The sequence below is a fragment of the Carcharodon carcharias genome, chromosome 1 (assembly GCF_017639515.1).
Source record: "Carcharodon carcharias isolate sCarCar2 chromosome 1, sCarCar2.pri, whole genome shotgun sequence".
Classification (NCBI taxonomy): domain Eukaryota; kingdom Metazoa; phylum Chordata; class Chondrichthyes; order Lamniformes; family Lamnidae; genus Carcharodon; species Carcharodon carcharias.
Window position 1 is genome coordinate 215,917,093 of NC_054467.1, and position 24,772 is coordinate 215,941,864.

Consider the following 24,772-nt stretch of genomic DNA (forward strand, 5'->3'; position numbering starts at 1 on the left):
TCTCTAATGTTTCCATGGTCATCATTAGACTTTTAATTGCAGATTTTTTAGTGAATTCAAATTCCACCAACTGCCATGGCGGGAGTCAAATCTGGGTCCCCACAGCATTACCCTGGATCTCAGGATTACTCGTTCAGCGACAATACCTTTACACCATTGCCTCCCCACTATTGGTTAACTGTTCCATGGGTGTTTTGAAGTTTCCAGGCTGATTGCTCAGATTCAACTATTTTTCCCAGATTAGCATAATTTGTGATCAGTTTACACTGATACTTCTCAATTAAGGTAAATTAGAAACAATAGATCTGCAAGGACTAATTTTGAGACACTCCAGTTGGCACTTCCCCTCTAAACACAAGAATTCCTCTAATTGTCTGCTGCTCCCCACCCTTCTGCTTAACTTCTTGTCCATTTTGTAAGCTTTACCTTAAATTCCTATATCTTTGAGCTTAATTAGTAGCTTCAGGAAACGTTGATGCCACTTTCTAAAAAGTCAAGCATGATCTTTCCTTTCTGAATCTGTGTTAAGTGCTTTCTCCTAGGCTGAAAATCAAAACATTTTCCATTCACATTCACCAAATTTATTTCTTTTGATATTTCTCAATGACATTGAGCTATCTGTTCACCGGTTATCCCTTTCTCTCTCCAAAAACACACCAAGTGACCCTCTAAACCCACTTATACAGTTCACTTCAATGGCCTTCCTTGGTGATCAGGCATGATCTCATTGAATGGCAGAGCAAACTCAATGGGCCGAATGGCCTATTTCTGCACCTACATCTTATGGTCGTATCCACAAGTCTACTACTGTGAATTCTCAATGAGAAAATTTTGGAAATGTTCGTTCAAACAAGAACTAAATGCAATGCTAAATTCTAATAGCTGGTGAGATCTGAAAATGCATCATTGTGAAAGTGAATTGAGTCGACTCAATTAATTGCTATTCATAAATTTTTACTAACCGAAAGAAACTATGCTGGATATGAAACTGAATTACTTAGAAATATTCTCCTGAAATTTTAACCTATGAATTGTCCTTAAAGAATTAAACCCTTCCATAGACCCTTCCTTTAATTAGATTAAATCTACAGGAAAAAAAGTAGCACATATTTTGAGCCCTAAAATTTATATTACAACATAAAAATGAGGATTCTGAAATAAATAACAAGTAGTATAAGACTTGAGATAATATTTAAGTAGAAAGATTAAATATATTAAAAATAAAATTTCAATTTTCTCATAATGAACTTACACTGCAATTTTCAGGTGGTACTACCAGTTGGGTGATTTCTCCACCATGGACGCAGAAGATATGTTTCATTTCCCCCGAGTTAATATCCCAGATGATTACAGAGAAATCTACACCACCAGACACCAAGTAGCGCTGATCGTACCGTGTTGAGACCTGGTGTGGATACAGCAAGCACGTCACTTTGCTTCTGTGGCCACGAAGAGTTCGATGAGGAGGCCATCCTGATGAAATACAAATTAAAGAACAGAAATGTTTAAATCCATTCTCTAGGCAAATTTACACGAGGCCAGATAGCACTTTATGTGGTGCTTCCAGATCTCATGATGGATGACTAAATATTCATGTCTGTGCCCCTAGGATTTGAAGGAGTAAAGATGTGGACTACACCAAAGGAAATGACCAGGATGGAAAAACAAATGATTTTGGAAGACAAAGCATTCAAAGTTGGTGTTAAGGAAGCGGTTGAGCAGATCAACAGCTACAGGAGTACTTTGACCAACTGAAGGTCAAAGTTGGGCAACTGGGAGATCGTAAATAACTTGGAAGAAGTATTTTTCCATGAATGGATACAAAGGCCAATGATCTTGGAAAGGGTAAGTTGGCAGTAAGGGCTAGAAAGTAGTCAGGGATGGTCTTTTTTGTGATATGAGATCAAGTGAGTAGAGGCGATGGGAGATGTAAAGGTCAAGAGGGCAGCCATAAAGATGGGTCAAAGAAGAAATTATGTGGAGCGAGAGGTTTAGGGACAGCAAGAGAGTAGTAAATTCAGAGAAGGCAAGGGTGGCTAAGGTGAAAATTGAAAGCAATGGGTTACTCAGTGAAAAGGCTGAGGGAGGAATCTCTGGGAAACACTCAAAACCGGACTTGGAGCGGGCACTAGACACCAATAATTTTAAAGGAGACAAGCAAAAAATGTGAGGTGCTCGAAGGAAGATAAGATACCAGAGGTGATGGGGATAACACCATAATGTGATGTGATGGCAAAGGCCACACAACGACCATAATGGCTTGCGTGTTGGAAAAAATAGTCTTGTGGAGGCTTCGCTCAGTGGCATGGTGTCACCACAGCTGAGCCAAGTTTCAGTCAATGCAATTTTCCATTATAAGTTCATGGGTGGCAATAACTTTGCTTGGTGCTAAGTGGACATCCTGGAGGGAAATGCAAAGAGGCATTGATTGTTGATCTGCAAAAAATTAGCAAGGTAAGCCAACAAACTTGATGTAAGTTCATGAGAGAAGAGGGTGGGGACATTCTGGCTGCTGCCCATTAGAAGGCAGCAACGGGTACTTCAATGAGCCTCTTGGAGACTGCCAAGAGAGGCACAGAGAGCAGCTGAAAACTAAATTAAGACGACTCTAAGTTGGGATGGCTACAGGAGAAAAGAAAGGCAGTGATGGATTGGGGGGCAAAGTACCAGAAAGCAAAAGGCAAAGCTGCTTTATTTTACGCTGAGCAAATACACAGAACAAAAGTCAATGAGATTCACAATTTGAAGGGCATAATTTATCTTTTCATTATATAAAATAATGACATCTTGCTTCCCACATCAATGGATCATCTTCCATGAATTGAACAAGATGTTTTTCAAATGTCGTGCCAGCAATTCTGACTCTTAAATTTAGTGCAAAGCTCTGTTCTACTCTATAAAAAGCCTGCCCACCAATACTGCTCTCACCCACCCCAGCCAGCCACACCATATCCTTTTGCCTTCCATTTGTACTATAATCACAGCATTTTTCAACACAAGTGTGCTCAAATTTTTTTGATTACCTAGTCCAGCCAACAATTTCCCTCTTGGGAGATCTGCATTTTTTTTTAGCATATACACCACCTTTCATCCAGGTGCCTTTTTTGAGATTTAGATTTAGAGATCATGGCTCCCTAATATTGACTATACTGAAGCCAATTCAATGATCATTAAGTTGACTATCAGAGATTAAACCAGCTCTTAGGTTTAAATATTTATTCAAAGCACACTTATCAGTTCAACTTTTATTTTAATTTTTGAAGAGTCAATATTTTAGAAAAAAGAAAAGGCAAACATGCTCAGCAAGTCGATCCACCTCTTGACAGATAATACCATTATATATAAATCACTAAATCATTTTATGAATTTAATGTTCTTTACGTTAAACACTGTATGGTTTCTAAATGTTTATGAATTATATGAAATCATGTAGTTTTGAAAAATTATGCATTAAAAACAAATCTAATCATGTTTCTGTTTAAAAATCTATTACAAGAGATGGCATTTCAGCATGAAATTCAAGCTACAGCACAGAAGATATTTTACCTCGTCTCAGCATGTGTTCTCCTTGCAATAGCTGAACTATAGCAGTCTGAGTAGCTGGCACAATAACAATACTGCCATCTTCACGTCCACATACCAGACGTCCATGAGAGGGAATATAAACGCTAGCTGTCACCTTCAAAGGCTCCTCACTACCAGGAAGTGTGCTCAGCTGGTCTATAATTCCAGCAGGCCTTGGAATGAGATGATCAAATGTATCTTGCAAGCATGCAGAAGTGGTGACTTTCAACTCTGTGAAGGCAATTTGTAATTCAATACATAATGCATAAGGCACAGTAAATTTGGTTTCTTAGATGGAAGGAGATATTCATTTTATCAAAGTTTTAGGTAGCTACATTTTCAAACTCAGGTTAAATAAATCTTCATTTACTGAAGAGACAAAAACATTGCTGTTGTGAAAACCCATGTGAAAATCTGTTTCTCTCTCCACAGATGTTGCCAGATTTTGAGTAATCCAGTGTCTTCTGTTTTACTTTTTGATTTCCAGCATCCGCAGTATTTTGCTTTTTGTCATACTGGAAGCACTCGGCAGGTCAGGCAAAATCATATATGCTGGATGTTCTTCGTGTCTTCATTTTTTTCTCTATTAGGGTGTCTAAATCTGCATATGGTCATCTAACTATGACTTAATACTTTGGGGTTAGTTCACTATTACAAATTTACTCTGGTGTTCGTTGTCCCTATTTACGGCCTTTTGGCTTACACCTTATTACAATCTCAAGCCACATTCGTTAGTATTCAGTTTTTGTGATACAACCAGGTCCAGACATTGGCTTCTTCGTGATATCACCTCCTGAATCGACAGTTACTCACTTTGATCAAATCAGATGCAAATCATGATCAAAGCGCTCTGAAAATTTTTAAAAGAAACTTAGATAGCTAGAGGTCAGACTTGCTCACATAATCACAGTGCCTACTAGCACTAGATTATGAGCAAAAGAAACATAAATATGTACCAGTCACAAAAGTGGCATTCAACACATTGTTACCAAAATGCCAAGCTATTAGATTCAATTAAAAATTATTTTTCTGGCAGACATAAAGATAAAGAATTACATAGTCCAGTAATTTTCACAGCACATTAGTTCTGGAATGTTTTATAGATCTCAGTTGTTCCCCACAATAATTGCAGCTTTGAATAATTAATCCTGAAATTGTTTCTATACTAATATTTTTTATAAAATTATTTTGATGCCAACCACATAAGCAAAATATAAAAACAGCAAACCTGAATCACAGTCAGGTCCATATGAATTAAAATAAGCAGTACATATGCAAGCATCTTACCTTGAACAGTACCTCCCTGAGTTAAGCCCACTGTTTCAGGAATACACCATATCAAGAGCCTCCCTGATGAATCTCCCTGAATCAACAATTTATGGAAGGGCTCTCTACGACCATAAAAGAACCGTGTGACAGGTGGGCAGATGAGAAGCTGCAATATCACAAAATGGAGCGGTCAAATCCAGTTAACACAGTGGAAAATGAACAGGCGGCTTGCACTGCAGACATCACTTATAAAGCTCAAACACCAGACATAGCAAAATGAAAAGAAAGCAAAGACATGTATAGCCAGAAGCTGATTAAACTATGTCATCTAAAATAAACGTGAAAAGCCCGAAAAAGGAGTCAATCGGTCTGATTATTAATCTGTATAAGTGAGTGGGATATTGCTGGAGTTGATGTCATCCAATCTATCAATTTTATTTTTTTTTTTAAATAAGTGCACGCTCTAGAAGCTGCAGAAACTAACTGCACACTAGTCAGTTCAAATTGTTACTTAAAATATCTATGCATAAAAACCTTCTCGAGTAACTATTTTTTTCTGAAGGCTTTGAGGAAATAACCTCATCTAATTTCCTCCTGAAAATTTCCTAAACTACAGACTTCTACCTGCTATGAAGAAATACAGAAATGAACACATACTTGAAAACTCATCAGATCAAAGCAGGTAATGAAGTGATATGATTGAAGTATTTAAAATTATGAAAGGATCATTACGGCAAGTGATCATAGGCAGTAACTGAGTGCTCTAGAACAAGGCAGCTTAAACACAAGATTAAATGTAAATGTTAAAGATTTACAACAATGAACAGGATTTATACAGAGTTTTAAGATTTTGTAATTGACCTCCAGGGTTAGTGCTCAAGTCAGAAACTGTGTCAAACATCAAGATTAGATTAGATAGGTAAATGAATGAAAATAAGCTGAAGGGTTTTGAAAACAACAAGGTGAGTATTTTATCACATGGAGGATAAACACCACCATGAGTAGGTTGGGCCAGAAGGACTGTCCCTGTGTTGTAACTTTGATGTAGTAAGGGTTTTAGTTTCTATAGAATGTTTAAATTGTGGCTTTCACGAGAGACACAGACTTTTCATTTTAAACTAATTCTTAGTATAAAAGAGTTTAAGTGACATCACTGGATTTTTTTGATCTTAATAAACTTTAAAATATATAACTTTCACCAACTGTGGTACAACTTCAGACCTATTAAAATTCAACAGTAAAATATCCGTACTAAAAGCTGTTGCAGAAAGCGCATTTAAAAAAGAACTTTTGATAAGATTCTCAAATAACTCAGTGGCAAGTTAGTGTTTTCAGACCAATGTCCAAATAGCGCATTGTATATGCCTGCTTTTAACACAGTTAAACTCTAATCTGATAAAACCACCACTGCATTTTTGGGGGAAAATTTAAAAAATGCAAGGACAAGGCATTGTTTTTGGCTCTGGGCAGAAAAGACCATTCCCTCCATTATCCTTTCCAATTTAACAAGGATGTCTTAACAAGTGCTTTGCACAAGAAATGTGAACTACTATTTAACTTACTCATAATCCTTAAACATAGGTCATAGCTGAACAAGTGTTAGCATAACAATAATGCTTGTAATACAACAAGAACTAATCTAAGCAATTAAATACAAAGCGGAAAGATCTAGAAAATAGACTGAATTTGAGGATTAGCAATTACAGTTTGAAGAGAAAATAAGCAAAGCATTATTCTGTATTTGTCCTCTGATCCAATTTTGAAATACTGGAAAGGAAAGCAAATTATGCTGCCTTGCACCACTAATTCACAAAATTTGCTGCAGGTGGAAACAAATACTGGCTAAGGAGCATTGAAAAAAATCTCTGATCTACAATGATGGTGAAATGCTTAAAAATAATCAAGAGCTAAATTCACCAGAAACAGGCACAAATGCAAGCAGCAGTAAACCAATTAAATTTTACAATGTAGCTATTTTTTTAACCTATAAAAACACATACGAACTAGGGCCACCAGCCCTTAAAGCCTGCTCTGCCATTCAATAAGGTGATGGCTGATCTGATTGTAACCTCCCACCTGCCCCCAGTAACCTTTCATCCCCTTGCTTATCAAGAATCTATTTACCTCTGCCTTGAAAACATTCAAAGACTCTGCTTCCACTGCCTTTTGAAGAAGAGAGTTCCAAAGAGTCATAACCTTTACAGAAAAAATTTCTCCTCATCTCTGTCTTAATTGGGCGATCCCTTATTTTTAAAGTGACCCCTAGTTCTAGATTCTCCCATAAGAGGAAACATCTTCTCCACAACCACCCTGCCAAGACTCCTCAGAATCTTATATGTTTCAATTAAGTTGCCTCTTACTCTTCTAAAATCCAGCAGATACAAGCCTAGCCGCTGTCCAATCTTTCCTCATAAGATAACCTGCCCACTGCTGGAATTAGTTTAGTAAACCTTCTCAGAACTGCTTCTAATGCATTTACATCTTTCCAATACTGTACACAATACTTCATATGTGATCTCACCAGTGTCCTATATAACTGAAACATTACCTGCCTACTTTTGTATTCAATTCTCCTTGTAATAAATGATAACATTTTAATAGCTTTCTCGATTACTTGCTGTACCTGCATAGTAGCCTTTTGCAATTCATGCACTAGGACACCCAGAGCCCTCTGCATCTCAGAGCTTTGCAATTTCTCACCATTCAGATAATATGCTTCTTCTTTATTCTTCCTGCCAAAATGGACAATTTCACATTTGCCCACATTATACTCCATTTGCCAGTTCTTTGCCCACTCACTTAACCTATGTCACTTTGTAGCCTCCTTATGTCCTCTTCACAACTTACTTTCCTACTTATTTTTGTACCATCAGCAAATTAGCAACCATGCCTTTGATCCCTTCATCCAAGTCATTTATGTAAATTGTAAAAAATTTGAGGGCCCAGCACTGATCCTTGTGGCACACCATTAGTTACATCCTGCCAACCATAGAAAGACCCATTGATGGTTACACTCTGTATCCATGCCAATATGTTACCCCCTACACCATGAGCTTTTATTTTCCACAATAACCTTTGTTGTGGCACCTTATCAAATGCCTTCTGGAAAACTAAGCACAGTACATCCACTGGTTCCCCTCTATCAGCAGCACATGTGACTCCTTCAAAGAACTCCAATAGTTGGTTAAACATGATTTCCCCTTCACAAAACCATGCTCACTTTGCCCGATTGTCTTGATTTTTCCAAGTGCCCTGCCATAATATCTTTAATAATAGCTTCCAATATGCTGCTGATGAAAGATGTTAAGCTAACTGGCCTGTAGTTTCATGCTTTCTGTCTCCCTCCCTTTTTGAATAAAGGAGTTATATTTGCTATTTTCTAATCTAATTGCACCTTCCCTGAATCCAGGGAATTTTGGAATCTTCTGATCACTAAGTTGCTGGTGAGAAGACTTCTAGACAAACAGCTGGTATGTTTCAAACACTCCAAAGGTTTTCATAGTTTAAAACAATCCACAAATAGGAAAAAATCTGTTGTGCTCCATTTGTCACAGTAGAATATTTAATCACAATTTGTTTCAAAAATAAATTACGCAACTGCTTCAAAAAGACTAAATGAACATTAAATAACGTTGGGGAAATTTCCATATTCTGAAGCAATAAATTTCATTTCCTGCATCACAAAACAAAATATTAAGATGTAATTCTTCCCAAAGATAGATAACAAGGCAGCAAGATATAAGCATAAATTCAGCTCTGATAAAGCTGCCAACAATGAAATAAAATCAACACCACCTTTAATTCTTCAGCGTTAACCAAGTTATAACACTTGTAGTAAAAATTAACTTGTTGCTTCAGTCATGTATTCTGATACTTCTTCAAATTGTCACAGTGCTTTTTAGATGCATGTAAGTAGAGAGATAGCAATTAAAGCATAACATACTGAACGGAACACCAAGCTTACTATATGTGAAGCAAAATTCTATAGGGTTTATCAGCATTTAGCACAGTTCCATATAAAAGCCTTAAGACAAAGTTAATTGCACACAAAATTAAAGGAGTGTGGTTACATAAACACAGACATAAGAATTTCTAAGAAATAGGAGTTGGTCATTTGGCCCCTCAAGCCCGATCCATCATTTGATAAGATTATGTCTGATCTTCGACCTCAGCTGCACTTTCCCATACTATTCCCATATTCCCTATTTCCCTTGCTATCCAAAAATCTGCCAATCTCGGACTTGAATGTACTCAATGACTGAAAATCACAGCTTCTGGTGCACAGTTACAAAGGTTCACAGCCAGTTGTTTGGTAATACAGAACTTGAGTTTTGCTGAAAAAATACATTTTGTCAAAGCTTTTCCTCTTGCACTCATCACGACAATTGCAAGAATGCCAGTGTCGGGGAAACAACAACTTTATACTATATGAGAAGAGAGTGCTGATTGGTTGGAAGTAGACTGATTGGTAGAGGTATTAGCATGGAGACTGCACCAGTTAATGGTGAGTGACAGTTAACTGCCAATCATTGTTTGAAATTTTAACCCAGGCAGCTTGACTCTGATCGGTCGAGGCACTGCCCTGACAAATGAGTCAGCGAATGGCTAACACTTATTTTGTTTGGCTGAAACAGGCACAATGTGTGCACATTATCTTTCTGTCAGCAAAGAACAGAGCTCTGTGTATTAAAAATGTAGCTTCCAATACACGCAAATGCGCCATACTGCACGCCCTACTGACAACCTTAAATTGGTTGTCAGTGTAATTTTTAGGACACTGAGGATTATTTAGCAAATGTTGTCCAATGACAGAATCACATCATATGTTGGGCACTGTGTTTTGAGTTTTGCAAGCATGGGCAGGTTGGGTATTATCTGTATCTTGGCTTGTTGCAATCAATGGAAGGAACATGCTGTTTGATACAATCTTTGGGATGTATGGCCTACATACCTAGCATCACACTGGCACTGAAATTCATATACCACATTACTCGTGTCTGAATGGAAGAGCAAAGTATCACAAAAATTTGGGCAACAGGTGACACGAGTGGTATTCACCATGAACAGGACGCTGCTGTCAAGCCAAAAAGACTTCTGCTTATCACCTGTTGGATCCATAAGGCCTGTCCAAAATCTACAAGACACAAGTCAGGAGTGTGATGGAATACTCTCCACTTGCACCTCCAACAATGCTCAAGAAGCTTGACACTATTCAGAACAAAGCAGCCCACTTGATTGGCACCCCATCCACCACCTTCGACATTCACTCCCTCCACCACTGACGCACAGTGGCAGCAGTGTGTACCATCTACAAGATGCACTGTTCACCAAGACTCCTTCGACAGCACCTTCCAAACCCATGACATCTACCAACTAGAAGGACTAGGGCAACAGATGCATGGGGACACCACCACTTGCAAGTTCCCCTTCAAGCCACTCACCATCCTGACTTGGAACTATATCACCGTTCCTTCACTGTCACTGGGTTAAAAACCGGGGACTCCCTTTCTAATAGCATTGTGGGCATTCCTACAGTACATGGACTGTAGCAGTTAATGAAGGTGACTCAGGGGTGACTTCAGGGTAATAGTGGTGTGCAATAAATGTTGGTCTAGCCAGTGACACCAGCATCCCATGAACAAATGAAGAAAGAAAAGTCTGATGGTGTAGCATTCCAGAGTTCCTTTCCAACTGACCAACCAATAAGACCCCAGTTTGCGATTTGGCCACTTCTGGGAAAACATCCAGCTCTTGGCACCTCTGAGCAATTCACAAAGCTTAGCTGTTTTTAGACCCTAAGACCTTTTTAAGTCAGCTCACACTGTGCCTCCAAGAGCTCCTATCTCCTTCTTCTACCAAACAGAAAAACTGACCTTTTCCGAAACGTGATTTGCTTCTTCTCACAAGAATTCTCTGTGTTCCCCTTTATGTCTCTGTCTGCTTTTTCTTTGTGTCTGTGCCAATGAGTTGATCACCTTCACCCTCTAGTCCCTCTGCTTGGAGCTCTACTTTGTGTCTGTGGCAGTCCTGTGCATCTGGCTACTGTCCCTCCTGTTGGTACAGTTTCTATGCCAAGGGTTGCCAGGTCACATGAACCAGTAGTTCCTTTTATCCAAGAAAGTTCCAACTGATCCCATTACAATTGATGCAAATACTTAAAAGTCCTTTCCAAATATTCTTAAAAACAAATACAGATTCCTAAGACATTTTAAAGAAATTACAAGTTTTTCTCACTGCACATCTTCCAGGTCAAAGTTTACCACAATACCATTGCTTTCCTAAATGCTTGCATGTTAGCTTTGTGTGATTCATGTTCAAGGAAGCCCACATTCCTCTGAATAACAGCATTTTCCTGTCTCAAGAGCAGTTTAAAAAAAATCTGCTTTTCTCTTTTCCATATCAAAATGGATAACTTCACATTTCTCCACATTATATTCCATCTGCCACATTCTTGCCCACTTCTTTAACCTGTCTAAATCCTTTTAAAGCTTCAATACATCCATTTCACTGCTTACTTCCCACTAATCTTGTACCATCAGCAAACCTAGACATACTATACTCAATCCCCTTGTCTAAACTATTGATATACATTGCCAATAGCTGATTCTTGTCACACCCTCCCAAATGAACTGTTTATTCTTTACTCTGTTTTCTATCCATTAGCCAAGCCTCAATCCATGCTATGTTTCCCAAACTATCTTAACCAGCTCAAGCTTCATACCAACTTAGTTGGTTTTGTCAAATTTAAAGCATTAGTTTTATACTTCACTAAATCATTCACAAATTAAACATAAAATTCAATTGTAATACATGATTGGAGGGTAGAAAGCAAAGGGTGGAGGTAAAGGGAAACTTTTCAGAATGGAAAATGTGGTAAGTGATGTTCCACAGTGTGTTATTTAGACAGGGTGTTATTAATACAGACAGATTATCTGTATGCAGAAGATGAAGGAAAAATACAAACTTGCAAATGACAGCAAATTACTGGGATATGTAAAATTGTAATGAAGATTGTGAAAGGCTGAAGGAGGACATATATGAGCCTTTATGAGCAACATGAACAGAGAATTAGAAGATGCAACTAATTAGTAGAGGAAATTACAGCTCATTCGAGACTTGATGATGGTCAAGCAGTCTGATAGCATAGAGGAAGTTGAAGGATCAAGAGTGATGATAGAAATGTAGCTCTGGGTGTCATCACAAAAAGGGGGGAGAAGAGTTTTAAAAGATTGTTATTATTTAAAAAAAATCTAGTCACATTTACTGTTGTGCTGTAAGTTAATCTTAAAATTGCTAGTTTGGGCAGAGGAGAAATGGGGCCTTCTGAACTTTAATGTAGATGAGCCCGAATTGGTGATGGATGTATAAGGCAGCTGCCTGCCAGATACATTCAATTGTTCATGCCTTGGACTTAAGAGAGCAAACATAGGGGCCATACCATGGGGAATAACTGGGATGGACAATTGTGAAGGTTTTGTTACAGACAAGGGAAAAGGCAGAGGTGGGGACATGGCTGAGCGCTTCAAAAGTTGCAGAGTTATTTGGTGAATGGGGGACAAAAAGCAAGGCAGCTAAGAATTTGAGAGTGCAGTTGTAAGGGACTTCCAGAAGCAGATTTAGATGAAGTGGAGTTGGAAGAGGTCGGGTGATGTGGTTATATTACAATTAATATAATTATGGATGCAGCTTCATTAATAATAGTACACTAGCTTAAAAAAATATACAATTATTTGTAAGAAGATAAAAACAGAACACTTTCACCCATATAAATAATTATTTAAAATCTATTTTTTTCTACTAACTCATATAACACAATGTATTTCCATGGCAACCAGTGTCCTCTACCCAACACACAGTATTGGGAATCTGTCAGCACTGCTGTTACCTGAATGTACAGAATTCCTGCCACTTAATGACAATAGTCTCTGTAAGCTGCCTGCCATCACAGGTTTTCCTATGAAATCATGCAGTTCTCAGGAGTGTGCTGCAATAAACAATTCACCATTAAAAATGTTATACCTATCAGCAAATTTATATTTGTGTAAAAGGCATAGCTTAATTTCCCCTTTCTATTTAGTTCCTGTATTTTTTCAGTAAATATACAATCTGGGACCTTTCTCTTCGGAAGATTCTATTTGTTTTCTTCCCCCAAGCAGGGCAAGCATGAATACAAGATGAAGTGCAACAGCATACAGATAAAAGTGGAGTCAAGGATAAATAGGGTTTTTTTTGGATTAATGCCATGTTTTTTCTTGGATAATGAACCAATTTTAGCTATACTAGACAATTTAAAATATTTGAGTCTTTTGTATTGCACAATTAATATTCATTCGTAATATACATTCAATCAGCATTATATTGCTTGGATTAGCGACGTCAAATCAGACATCTTGTTTTGACTGTAAAACCATAAACATCACCTCCATACAAGGAAAACACTTTATAATCTATGTTTTCTGTTGACATATTTTAATTAGCAAAATAACTGGGCATAATCATCTTAATGGGAGAAGAAAAATTGAAAAATGAAAGTCTGATTATTGAGGGATTTCCATTTTGCATATATTAGCATGTCATTGTGCCTTGACATCAAATACTCTGGAGGCATGAATTTTGAATGTATAGATCATGTGTCAAACCATAGCATGATTATCAGAATTATTTAAACACAGACTTCCATCAATCTATGCACAGAGATTTTATTCCTTCCAGCCAGTGACTGCGCCTCACAGTGCACCATGACAGATAATACATAAGAACATAAGAAATAGGAGGAGCAGGCCATCCAGCCCGCTCCACCATTCAATGAGATCATGGCTGATTTGCTACTTCAACACAATTTTCCTGCACTATCCCCATATCCCTTGATGTTTTTAATATGTAGAGACATATCGATTACAGTCTTGAACACACTCAGTGACTTAGCCTCCACAGCCCTCTAGGGCAGAAAATTCCAAAGATTCACCCCACTCTGAGTGAAGAAATTCCCCCTCATCTCAGCCCTAAATGATCTGCCCGTTATTCTGAGTCTGTGTCCCCTCATTCTAGACACCCCAACCAGGGGAAGCATCCTTCCTGCATCAACCTGTTGAGCCCTGCAAGAATTTTGTATGTTCTCATTCTTCTAAGCTCCAGAGAATGAAGGCCCAGTCGATTTAATTGTTCCTCATTGGACAATCCCTCCATTCCAGGAATTAATTTGGTGAGCCTTTGTTGCCCTCTCTCTCCCTATGCAAGTATATCTTTCCTTATGTAAAGAGACCAAAACTGGACACAATACTCCAATTGATGTCTTAACAAAGCCGTGCAGTAAGACATCTTTACTCCTATACTCAAATCCTCTTGCAATAAAGGCCAACTATTTGCCCTCTTAATTGCTTGCTTTACCCTTTATTTATTCATTCATGGGATGTGGGCTTCCCTGGCTGGGCCAGCATTTATTACCCATCCCTAGTTGCCCATGAGAAGGTGATGGTGAGCTGCCTTCTTGAACTGCTGCGATCCATTTGCTGTAGGTACGCCCAAAGTGCTGTTAGGGAGGGAGTTCCAGGATTTTGACCCAGCAACAGTGAAGAAACAGTGATATATTTCCAAGTCAGAAAGGTGAGTGACTTGGAGGGGAACTTACAGGTGGTGGTGTTCCCATCTATCTGCTGCCCTTGTCCTTCTAGATGGTAGTGGTCGTGGATTTGGAAGGTCTGCAGGAACTCACCAAGGCTCCTTCGACAGCACCTTCCATAACCTGCATGTTGGCTTTTACTGACTCGTGAACAAGGACACCCGAGTCCCTTTGAAGTTCTACACTCCCAAGCTTTTTACCATTTAAGAAATACTCTGCCTTTCTGATCTTCCTATCAAAGTGGATAACCTCACATATCTCCATATTGTATTCCATCAGTTAAATTTTTGCCCACTCATTTAGTCTCTTCAAATCCCCTTGAAGCTTCTTTGCAACCTACTCACCAACTCTCACTTCCACGTAGTTCTGTGTCATCTGCAAACTTGGAAATATTACCTTTAAACCCCATATCCAAATCATTAATCTAGATTGTGAACAGCTGGGGGCAAGCACTGATCCTTCCGGTACCCCACTAGTCACAGCCTGCCAACCTGAAAATAACCCATTTATTCCTACACTCTGTTTCTGTCTGTTAACCAATTCTCAATGCATGCCAGGATATTCACCCCCAATTCCATGTGCTCTAATTTTGTTTACCAACCTCTTGTGTGGGACCTTATCATCATAAGCTTTCTGAAAATCTAAATATATCACATCCACCAGCTCCCCCTTAACCATTTCAGGGTCTATAGAATTTTGAAAGATGACCACCAATGCATCTACAATCCCTGCAGCCACCTCTTTCAACACTCTGGAATGTAGATCATCAGGTCCATGGGATTTATCAGCTTTAAGTCCCGTTAATTTCTCTAATTTTTTTTAACTAATGCTAATATCTTGCAGTTCTTCATTTACACTAGTCCCTTGATTCTCTGTTATTTCTGGAACATTTTTTGCATTTTCCTCCATGAAGACAGACACAACACATTTGTTTAGTTTCTCTGCCATTTCCTTATTCTCCATAATAAATTCTCCAGACTCTGCCTGTAATGGACCAGCATTGATTTTTGCTAATGTTTTCCCTTTTACATAGTTAAGCAAATTTTTACAGTATGTTTTATATTTCTGGCGACTTTACTCTCATATTCTATTTTCTCTTTCTTAAACCTTTTCTTGGTCCTCCTTGGCAGAATTCTAAAGTACTCCCAATTCTCAGGCTTACTTTTTTTTTCAACTTTATACACCTCTTCCTTTGATCTAATACAATCCTTAATTTCTTTCATCAGCCACAGTTGGAGCACTTTCCTTGCTAGGTTTTTATGCATTAACGGAATGTATTTTTGTTGTAAACGGAGCATCCAGGATCATCAAAATGGAAAAACAGTAATGACTCAGAGAAGTGACTGTGGAAATCCCTGCATATTGGGGCTATACCAATCAGTTCAAATTTTAGTCAACAGAAATTCAAATCTAACAGCTGATCAAAAGTACATTTCCTAGCAGAAGCACAATAATACTGCACATATTTTTATATGGTCTGGAATTGGGCTATGCTGTTCACTGACTATTCCCAAGTGTACAGCTTCCTTCATAACTTTTCAATTAATGAAGGAGTCCAAACCCAACTACAACAGGACCTGGATAACATCTAAATTAAACTAATAAGTGGTACATAACAAATAATACCAGGTGATAATCATCTTGAAGAAGATAATACCTAACCACCTTCTGACCTTTCAACAGTACCAGCATCACAACATTCCCATCAACTACATCTTGTGGTCAATACTGACTAAAAGCTGAACTTGTTCATTCATCTCAATGCCATGGATGAAGGACGTCATAGGCTGGTAATCTGTGGTGAATGGCTCATTTCTGACTAAACAAAGCCTATCCGCCATCTACAAAATTTGAATTAGAAGTGTGGTGAAATACTTAGCGCACATCTGGACAGGGGAGTTGCAATATTCAAAAAGCTCATACACCATCCAAGACAGAGCAAGTCACTTGATTGGTAATCCATTGCTGGTGCCATCAAAGAAGCACTATCACTGAAGCAGGCATAATCTACAGGATACAGTGCAGCAACACATGAAGGTGACTTGGAAAGCACCACCTGAAGCCTCTACATCAGAGAAAACTAAGAGCAACAACGTAGCAGGAACAACTTCAAATTCCCCTCGAAACCACAAACAATCTTGACCTGCACTAACAACAGGAGTCCTCAACTTGTTTCAATATCTTGAATTTTATTACTTAGTGCAAGCACCATCATCACAAAGACTGCAACAGTTCACGAAGGCATCCACTACCACCTTCACAAAGCAACTAGTGATGACTAACAAATGCAACCTAGGGATGTCACCAAGATCCTAAGAATAAATAGAAAATAATAACTTTCTGACCAGGTTAGAAGACTGACAGCTGTTATTTTACATATATAGTACAGGATTTTTTTTTAGTTTTTAAGTCAAACGCATGAGCAAACACCCCAACAAAGAAACTTAATCTGAAGAAACAGAATGTTTGGTAATACAGAACTTGAGTATTACTGGGGGAAAAAAAAGAGAATGCTGTCGAAGCTTTTCGTCTTGGACTCATCAGGACAGATCCGCAAGAATACCAATTGTAAAGGAACAACAATTTCTACTGCATGATAAGAGAGTGCTGATTGGGGACGGATTTAGATTCCTTAAGCATTGGGACCGAGTCTAGTGAAGGTGGGACCTGTACAAGCTGAACAGGTTGCACACCAGCAGGACCAGTACTAATATCCTCGCAGGGGTGTATGCTAGCACTGTGGAGGGGAGGGTTGAAACTAGAGTGGCGGGGATGGGAACCTGAGCAGGAAGACACAAGAGGAGGAAACAAAGATAGCAAAGAAAGACAAAAAACTAAAAAGCAGAAGTGGAACGTAGAGGAAACAAGGGCTAACAGCAAATAGGGCCACAGAACTAAAAAATGTGTAAAAATGTTAAAAAGGCAAGCCACTGTATCTGAATGCATGGGGCATTTGCAATGAGGTAGATGAATTAAAGCGCAAATAAATGTAAATGGGTACAATATGATTACGATTACGGAGACATAACTGCAGGATGACCAACCTGGGAACTGAATATTGAAGGCTATTTGATATTTAGGAAGAACAGGCAAAAAGGAAAAGGAAGTGGGGTGGAGTTGTTAGTTAAGGATGAAATCAGAGAAATAGAAGGGACATTGGCTCAGAAAATTTTTACATAGAATCAGTCTGGGTGGAGCTAAGAGGCAACAAGGGGCGGAAAACATTTGTGGGAGTTTTCTATAGGCCTCCAAACAGTCGTGGTAATGTAGGGGATAGCATTAAACAGAGATGCAAGTAACAAAGGTGCTACAGTTATCTTCAGTGACTTTAATCTACTTATCGACTGGGCAAACCAAATTAGCAATAATACTGTGGTGGATGAATTCCCGGAGTGTTTACGAGATGGTTTTTTACACTGAAGAACCGACTCGGGAACAGCCTATCCTAGATTTGGTATTGTGCAATAAGAAAGGGGTTAATTAATAATCTTGTTGTGTGGGGTCCTTTAGGGAACAATGACCATAACATGATAGAATTCTTCATTAGGATGGAAAGTGAAGTAGTCCGATTGGAAACTAGTATCCTAAAACTAACAAAGGAAACTGCAAAGATATGAGGGGTGATGTAGCTACAACTGATTGGAGAACTTTGTTAAAAGGCATGATGGTGGATATTTAAAGAACTAATGTATGCATCGCAACGCTTCTAAATCCTTTCCGGTGCAAAAACACATCAAGAAAAGTGGCCCAACCATGGCTAACAAAAAAAATTCAGGATAGTAGAAGATCCAAACAGGAGTCATATAAAGTTGCCAGAAAAAATAGCAAGCCTGAGGATTGGGGGCAGTTTAGAATTCAGCAAATAAGGACCAGAAGGTTGATTAAGAGGGGAAAAATTGAGTATGAGAGTAAAATCACAAGGAACATAAAAGGGGACTGTAAAAGTTTCTATAAGTGGGACAGAAGATAAAAATTAGGAAGACACATATAGGTCCCTTACAGTTCAAAATGGGAGAATTTCTAATCAGGAACAAGGAAAATACAAAGCAATTAAACAACTACTTTAGTTCTGTCTTCACAGAGGAAGAGAGAAGACACAAATAATTTCCCAGAAAAGCTGGAGAACCAAAGATCTGGTGGGAAGGAGGAATTGAATGAAATTAGTATTACCAAAAAAAGTGCTGGGGAAATTAATGGGACTGAGAGCCGATAAATCCCTAGAGCCTGATAATCTACATCCCAGTGGACTAGAGGAGGTGGCTGTGGAAATTGTGGATGCGTTGTTTGTCATCTTCCAAAATTCTATAGATTCTGGAACAGTTCCGGCAGATTGGAGGGTGGCAAATGTAACCCCATGATTTAAAAATGAGGGAGGGAGAAAATAGAATTACAGACCGGTTAGCCTAACATCAGCAGTAGGGAAAATGCTAGAGTCTTTTATAAAGCATGAGATGACAGTATGCTCAGAAAATATCAGGATTAGACAAATTCAATATGGATTTATGAAAGGGAAATCATGTTTGACAAAACTACTGGAGTTTTTTTGAGGTGGTAACTTGTAGAATAGATAATAGAGAACCAGTGGATGTGGTGTAGTTGGATTTTCAGAAAGCTTTTGATAAAATCCCACATAAGAGGTTAGCGTGCAAAATTAAGCACATGGAATTAGGGGTAATATATTGACATTGATTAAGAATTGGTTAACAGGCAGGAAACAGAGTAAGAATAAACGGGTCATTTTCAGAGTGGCAGGTGGTGACTGGTGGGGTACTGCAGGGATAAGTGCTTGGGCCTCAGTTATTCACAATATATATCAATGATTTGGATGTGGAAACCAAATGTAATATTTCCAAGTTTGCTGATGACACAAAACTAGGTGGTAATGTGAGTGGATGTTAAGAGGTTTCAAAATGATTTAGACAAGTTGAGTGAGTGGGCAAATACATGGCAGATGCAGTATGACGTGGATAAGTGTGAAGTTATCCACTTTGGTAGGAAAAACAGAATGGCAGAGTATTATTTAAATGGTGATAGATGGGGAATGTTGATGTATAAAGGGACCTGGGTGTCCTTGTACACCAATCACTGAAAGCATGCAAGTGCAGCAAGCAGTTATGGAGGCCTTCATTGCAAGAGGACTTAAGTACAGGAGCAAAAGTGTCTTACTGCAGCTGTACAGGGCCTTGGTGAGACCACACGTAAAGTGTTGTGTGCAATTTTGGTTTCTTTACTTAAGAAAAGATATACTTGCCATAGAGGGAGTGCAGTGTAGTTTCACCAGACTGATTCCTGGGATGGCAGGATTGTCGTATGATGAGAGATTGGGTCGACTAGGCCAGTATTCACTGGAGCTTAGAAGAATGAGAGGAGATCTCTTTGAAATGTATAAGATTCTGACAGGGCTGGACAAAGTAGATGCTTCCTCTGGCTGGGTCACAATCTCAGGATATGGAGTAGGACGTTTAGGACTGAGACAAAGAAAAATTTCTTCACTCAGAGGGTGGTGAACCTGTGGAATTCTCTACCACAGAAGGCTGTGGAGGCCAACTCACCGAATATATTTAAGAAGGAAATGGATAGATTTCTAGACTCAAAAGGCATCAAGGAGTACGGGGAAAGAGCGGGGATGTGACGTTGAGATATAGGATCAGCCATGTTCATACTGAATGGCAGAGCAGGCTCAAAGGGCCAAATGACCTACTTCTACTTTCTATGTTTCTTTGTTTCTGTGATTGGTTGGCAAGTGGACTGTGATTGGTAGAGGCATTGCCATGGAGAATGCAACTGAGTACAGCACTCTCTTCTTATGCAGTATAAAATGTTCCCTTTACAATTGGTATTCTTGAAAATCTGTCCTCATGAGTGCAACCTGAAAAGGTTCCACAGCACATCTCTTTTTTCAGCAATAAACATAAATTTATTCAATGCAATGTTGTGTGTAGAATTTGCATTTCTAGCATATATCATTCAGTTTTACTTTTAGGGTATTTGAATTAACAGTGTTTGATTCAGTACTAACATGTATAACCAGTATTAAAATATATCAACAATATCTCGACACACAAATGGCATGAATCTTCACTTGGAAACTTTAATGCATTAATTACATTGTATGAATGCATTAATTACATTGTATGAATTCATTTCTGATTTCTCCAAAAGGAACAGACAAGATACACATGGATTAATTCCATTGGTAGCTAAATCCAAGCTACGTAATCACACTCAGTACATAAAAGGTTAGATTAGAAAAGCAGAACACAGAATCTCAATGGTCAATGTTAAATAATTATAACATCCAGAAAATTACAGGATAATTACTAAAATTATGCAAATTGCACTGGCGAAAGCAGACACTGGGATTTGTTTGGGGAAAAGTCGAAAAATTGACTGTGAAAAATTCTTTAGGAAGTGACCAAGTTCAATGATCCATTTGTTATGGAATCACTTAGTTCTGTCTATCACTTGCTGCTTATACTGTTTGGCATGCAACTAGTCCTGTGTTGGTTGACACCTGGTGCTGCTCAGGGCATGTTCTCCTGCACTCTTCATTGAACCAGGGTTGATCCCCTGGCTTGGTGGTAATGGTAGAGTGGGGGATGCTGATGGCCCACAATGCCTCATGTTTTGAGCTGCTAGATTTGTTCGAAATCTATCCCGTGTAGCATGGCGGTAGAGCCTAAAAACACAATGAAGGATATCCTCAATGTTAAGTCAAGACTTCATCGCCACAAGGGCCATGCGGTGGTCACACCTACCGATACTGTCATGGGCAGATGCATCTGCGATAGGTAGATTTGGTGAGGACGAAGTAAATTGTGTTTTTCCCTCTTGTTGGTTACCTCATCACCTGCTGCAGGCCCAGTCTAGCAGCTTTGTCCTTTAGGACTTGGCCAGCTCGGTCTGTAGTGGTGCTACCAAGACACTCTTGGGCTGGGATTTTCCAGCCCCATCATAGGCAGGACCGACAGTGGGCGGGGCAGAACCCCAACCAGAAGTCCATTGACTTGCGCGGGACCAGAAGATCCTAGTGGCAGATGGGTGCACAAAATCCCGTCCCTAGTGACAGACATTGAAGTCCCCAAACCAGAGTACATTCTGTACCCTTGGTGCTTCATCCAAGTGGTGTTCAACATGGAGGAGAACTGATCAGCTGAGGGGGCAGTTGTGGGGCACGGTAACAAGCAAGAGGTTTCCTTGCCCATGTTTGACCAGATGTAATGAGACCTTCATGGGACCCAGAGTCAATGTTGAGGACTCCCAGGACAACTGCCTCCTGACTATATATCACTGTGCCATTGCTTCTGTTCGGTCTGTCTGGGACATGATGATTATGGGATATCATGATTCTGGGAGTATGTGGGACTGTGCTCCCAATTTTGGCACCCAGATGTTATTTGAACCTTTGCAGAGTCAACTGTTGCCAACAGGTCAACAGTTTGCAGTTTCCAGTGCCTAAGTCCTTTTAGAGTTGCAGTGGTTTGTCATTTGAGAGGGCAGTTAAGAGTCAACCACATTGCTGTGTGGCCTGGAGTCATATGTAGGCCAGAACAGGTAAGGACAGCAGATTTCCAAGCCACAATGGTTAGACTTTTAATTCCAGATTTTTGTTGAATTCAAATTTCACCATCGATCATGGTGGGAATTGAGCCCAGAATATTCTCTGGATCACTAGTCCAGTGACAATGCCACTAAGCCACCACCTTCCCATATGAAGTCTTGAGTTCCTAATTGTCACATTAAACTGAAAAGAGAACTTACTTAGCTACATAACTCTGTGCCAAAGAAATGCCAAATTTACCAGTTGCTTCAATTTGTGGTTATCCAATTACCTACAGGAGGGCACACATTATTAACCAGCATTAACCATCCAAAGTTTCATGTTAATAATCTAAGGGCCAGCGGCAAAGAGTACCTCATGTCAACTCTATCACACAGTGGAGAGTGTGAAAAATCATTATACATAATAAGACCACGTAAGCATCTGCTGGGTAAACATTATTCTGGTCTCAATTATATCCTCTTACAAGAAAAATCAGAAATGAATTGATCAGGAGTTGAAACATACATTTGAAAATAACCTAAACTTTAAATTTTTGGGGTGCTGGAACATCTTACTGCATCACACTGTGCCAAAAACAATGAAAGCAGCAGCAAGCCACCAGTCTATGTTAAGCTTAACTACTGGTGTTTTAGGCATCAAATATTGCTTGGCTAGACAGACACACAAATATAGAGGGAGAGAATGGTTGATGATTCTTACTGGTGCCTCAAAAGGCCGAGCACATGATAACAGCTGCGGTCTGTAGAGCTCCCAGGCTTTTACAGGGTCAGGATAACACTCATGAGGAACGTGGACAACTGCCTCCCCCACATACCCAGACTCTACATGCTGAATACTCTGCCAAAAGGGTAAATAAATGTTGGAGGATGAGGAATAAAGCAAAAGGAAAAAAGTAAATAAAAACAATTAATGTTCAAATCATATATAACAATAACAGTATTAGCAAACATCAATGTAAATAAGAAATCTGTATGTGGATTAACAGTAAAACTTTTTAAATTTCTACAAAGCCAAATGAAATAATTAATTATTGTACAGTGCACTAAATAAGTTAAACTTCAGCTTATTTACTATATTATACAATTAATACTGTGGTAACATTTTAGAATTTACATTAAAACAACAGGTTAAAACAATGGCAGCAAAAAATTATATACTAAAATCCATATGCTAACTTTGAAAGACTAGAGTTCTTAAATATTTAATTTGGATTATTTAATTGATTAATTCCACCAAATGCAATTTCAACTAAAATTTTTCTTCATGATAACATATAATTTAGGATATAAAGAAACGTCCTTTGACCAATCTCCATTACACTCCAATTCATTCAGAGAACAAGTTCATCTATTCACTGACCTCCCTTTTATAAGGCACATCTAATCCTAAATACTGGTGGGAGGATCAAACTATTGACCAATAAACATATAATACCAAAAGCAGGTGTTTTATTGACCAGTGATATATATTCTGCTTTAAAAAAAAGCTGTGCTATCGTGTGTCCAATGTCAGATTCAATATACCTTCAGGCCCCACATAATTAAATCTTTTACTTTATGTCATACACTGTTTGTTATCAAACAGACAATAGCACAATGTTAAGAAAAAAAGAAAATCCACTGCACTACGCTCCACAGTTTATTTAAGACTATAATCCAATTTCAGACTTCAGATGCTAAAAATGAACTGCTCAAGCTTTGCTCTGGCAGTACATGGCATCCAAATCGCTCAACTAGATTACTGCCTTCCAATTCACTTATGAAATATCTATTATCTAATTAAAGAAAATTTAAAACACAGTACAGGGATGATCTTCTGCACTGTATTCAACATTAAAACTGCATCACAAAAAATACACTCTGAAAAAGTCAGTGTTTTAATGGATATATTATGAGATTTCATTTTCTGAATTCACCCTAGATTCTGGGAATAATTCTCCTTTTTAAAGAATGACTCCTGCATGCAATCTCTGCATTTAAAACAACAGAGGTTATAATCACACAGTCAGTCTTAAATTACATGAAGATCTTAAACTAAAATACTTCACTCACAATAAGTGAAAGAGATATGCTGTTATGATTCATGTTCTGGGAAAACAAAATCCCGAAAACAGACAGTTCTTCCCGGAACAAGTTCACAACATATTTTAATATTTTACAAAAATCTTGACTCTTGGGATCATATTTCTTGAAAATGTCAAGTATATAATTGCTGTTATTCTATACTAATACATAAGCAATGACCAAATCAGGAAAATTACACCGTCACTTTCTGAAAGGGTAAATTATGATTGCTCTAGCACTGAACAGCTCACCAGTTGCACCGTGTTAAACTTGCACATTTAAAAATGTTTGTTACATGAATATTAGATAATATCCACTGGTGGGTGGGAGAAGAATGGCTTCAAGTTGTTACTGAGCCCAATTGTATTACACAGCTAAATAAGGAGATAATCAGTAATTGAAAATATTGCGAAAAATGGAAAGGAGGAAGAGAAAGAAAAAGGAATGGAAAGGAAAATAAAAAGGAAAGAAAATAAGTTAAGTAAAATACATTGCCTTTATACAGGACTTTTCACAATGTCTGGATGTGCCAAACCACTTTACAGAGGAAGAATTTTTTTTAAGTATTATCATTGCTATATTGAAAGAAATGCCAGTTTGTGAGCAGCAAGATCCCACAAATAGTAATGAGATAAATGACTAAATCACTTTTAGGCATTGCTTGAGAGATAAATATTCCCCATATCTTATTCA

General features: G+C 38.4%; 1 protein-coding gene across 5 annotated transcripts in view; it reads right to left on the reverse strand.

Moving 5' to 3' along the window:
• LOC121280757 (WD repeat-containing protein 7) overlaps positions 1-24,772 on the reverse strand; it is a 767,874-nt gene that overhangs the window by 616,230 nt on the left and 126,872 nt on the right. For 4 of the 5 annotated variants that reach the window (XM_041192924.1, XM_041192938.1, XM_041192948.1 and 1 more), the window contains exons 11-14: positions 22,716-22,853; positions 4,852-4,999; positions 3,547-3,795; positions 1,253-1,473 (exon numbers count right to left, since the gene is read on the reverse strand). In XM_041192924.1, the coding sequence (XP_041048858.1) occupies positions 1,253-1,473; positions 3,547-3,795; positions 4,852-4,999; positions 22,716-22,853 (756 nt within the window). The remainder of the gene's footprint in view (positions 1-1,252; positions 1,474-3,546; positions 3,796-4,851; positions 5,000-22,715; positions 22,854-24,772) is intronic. The other variant, XM_041192931.1, reaches the window with a different exon arrangement.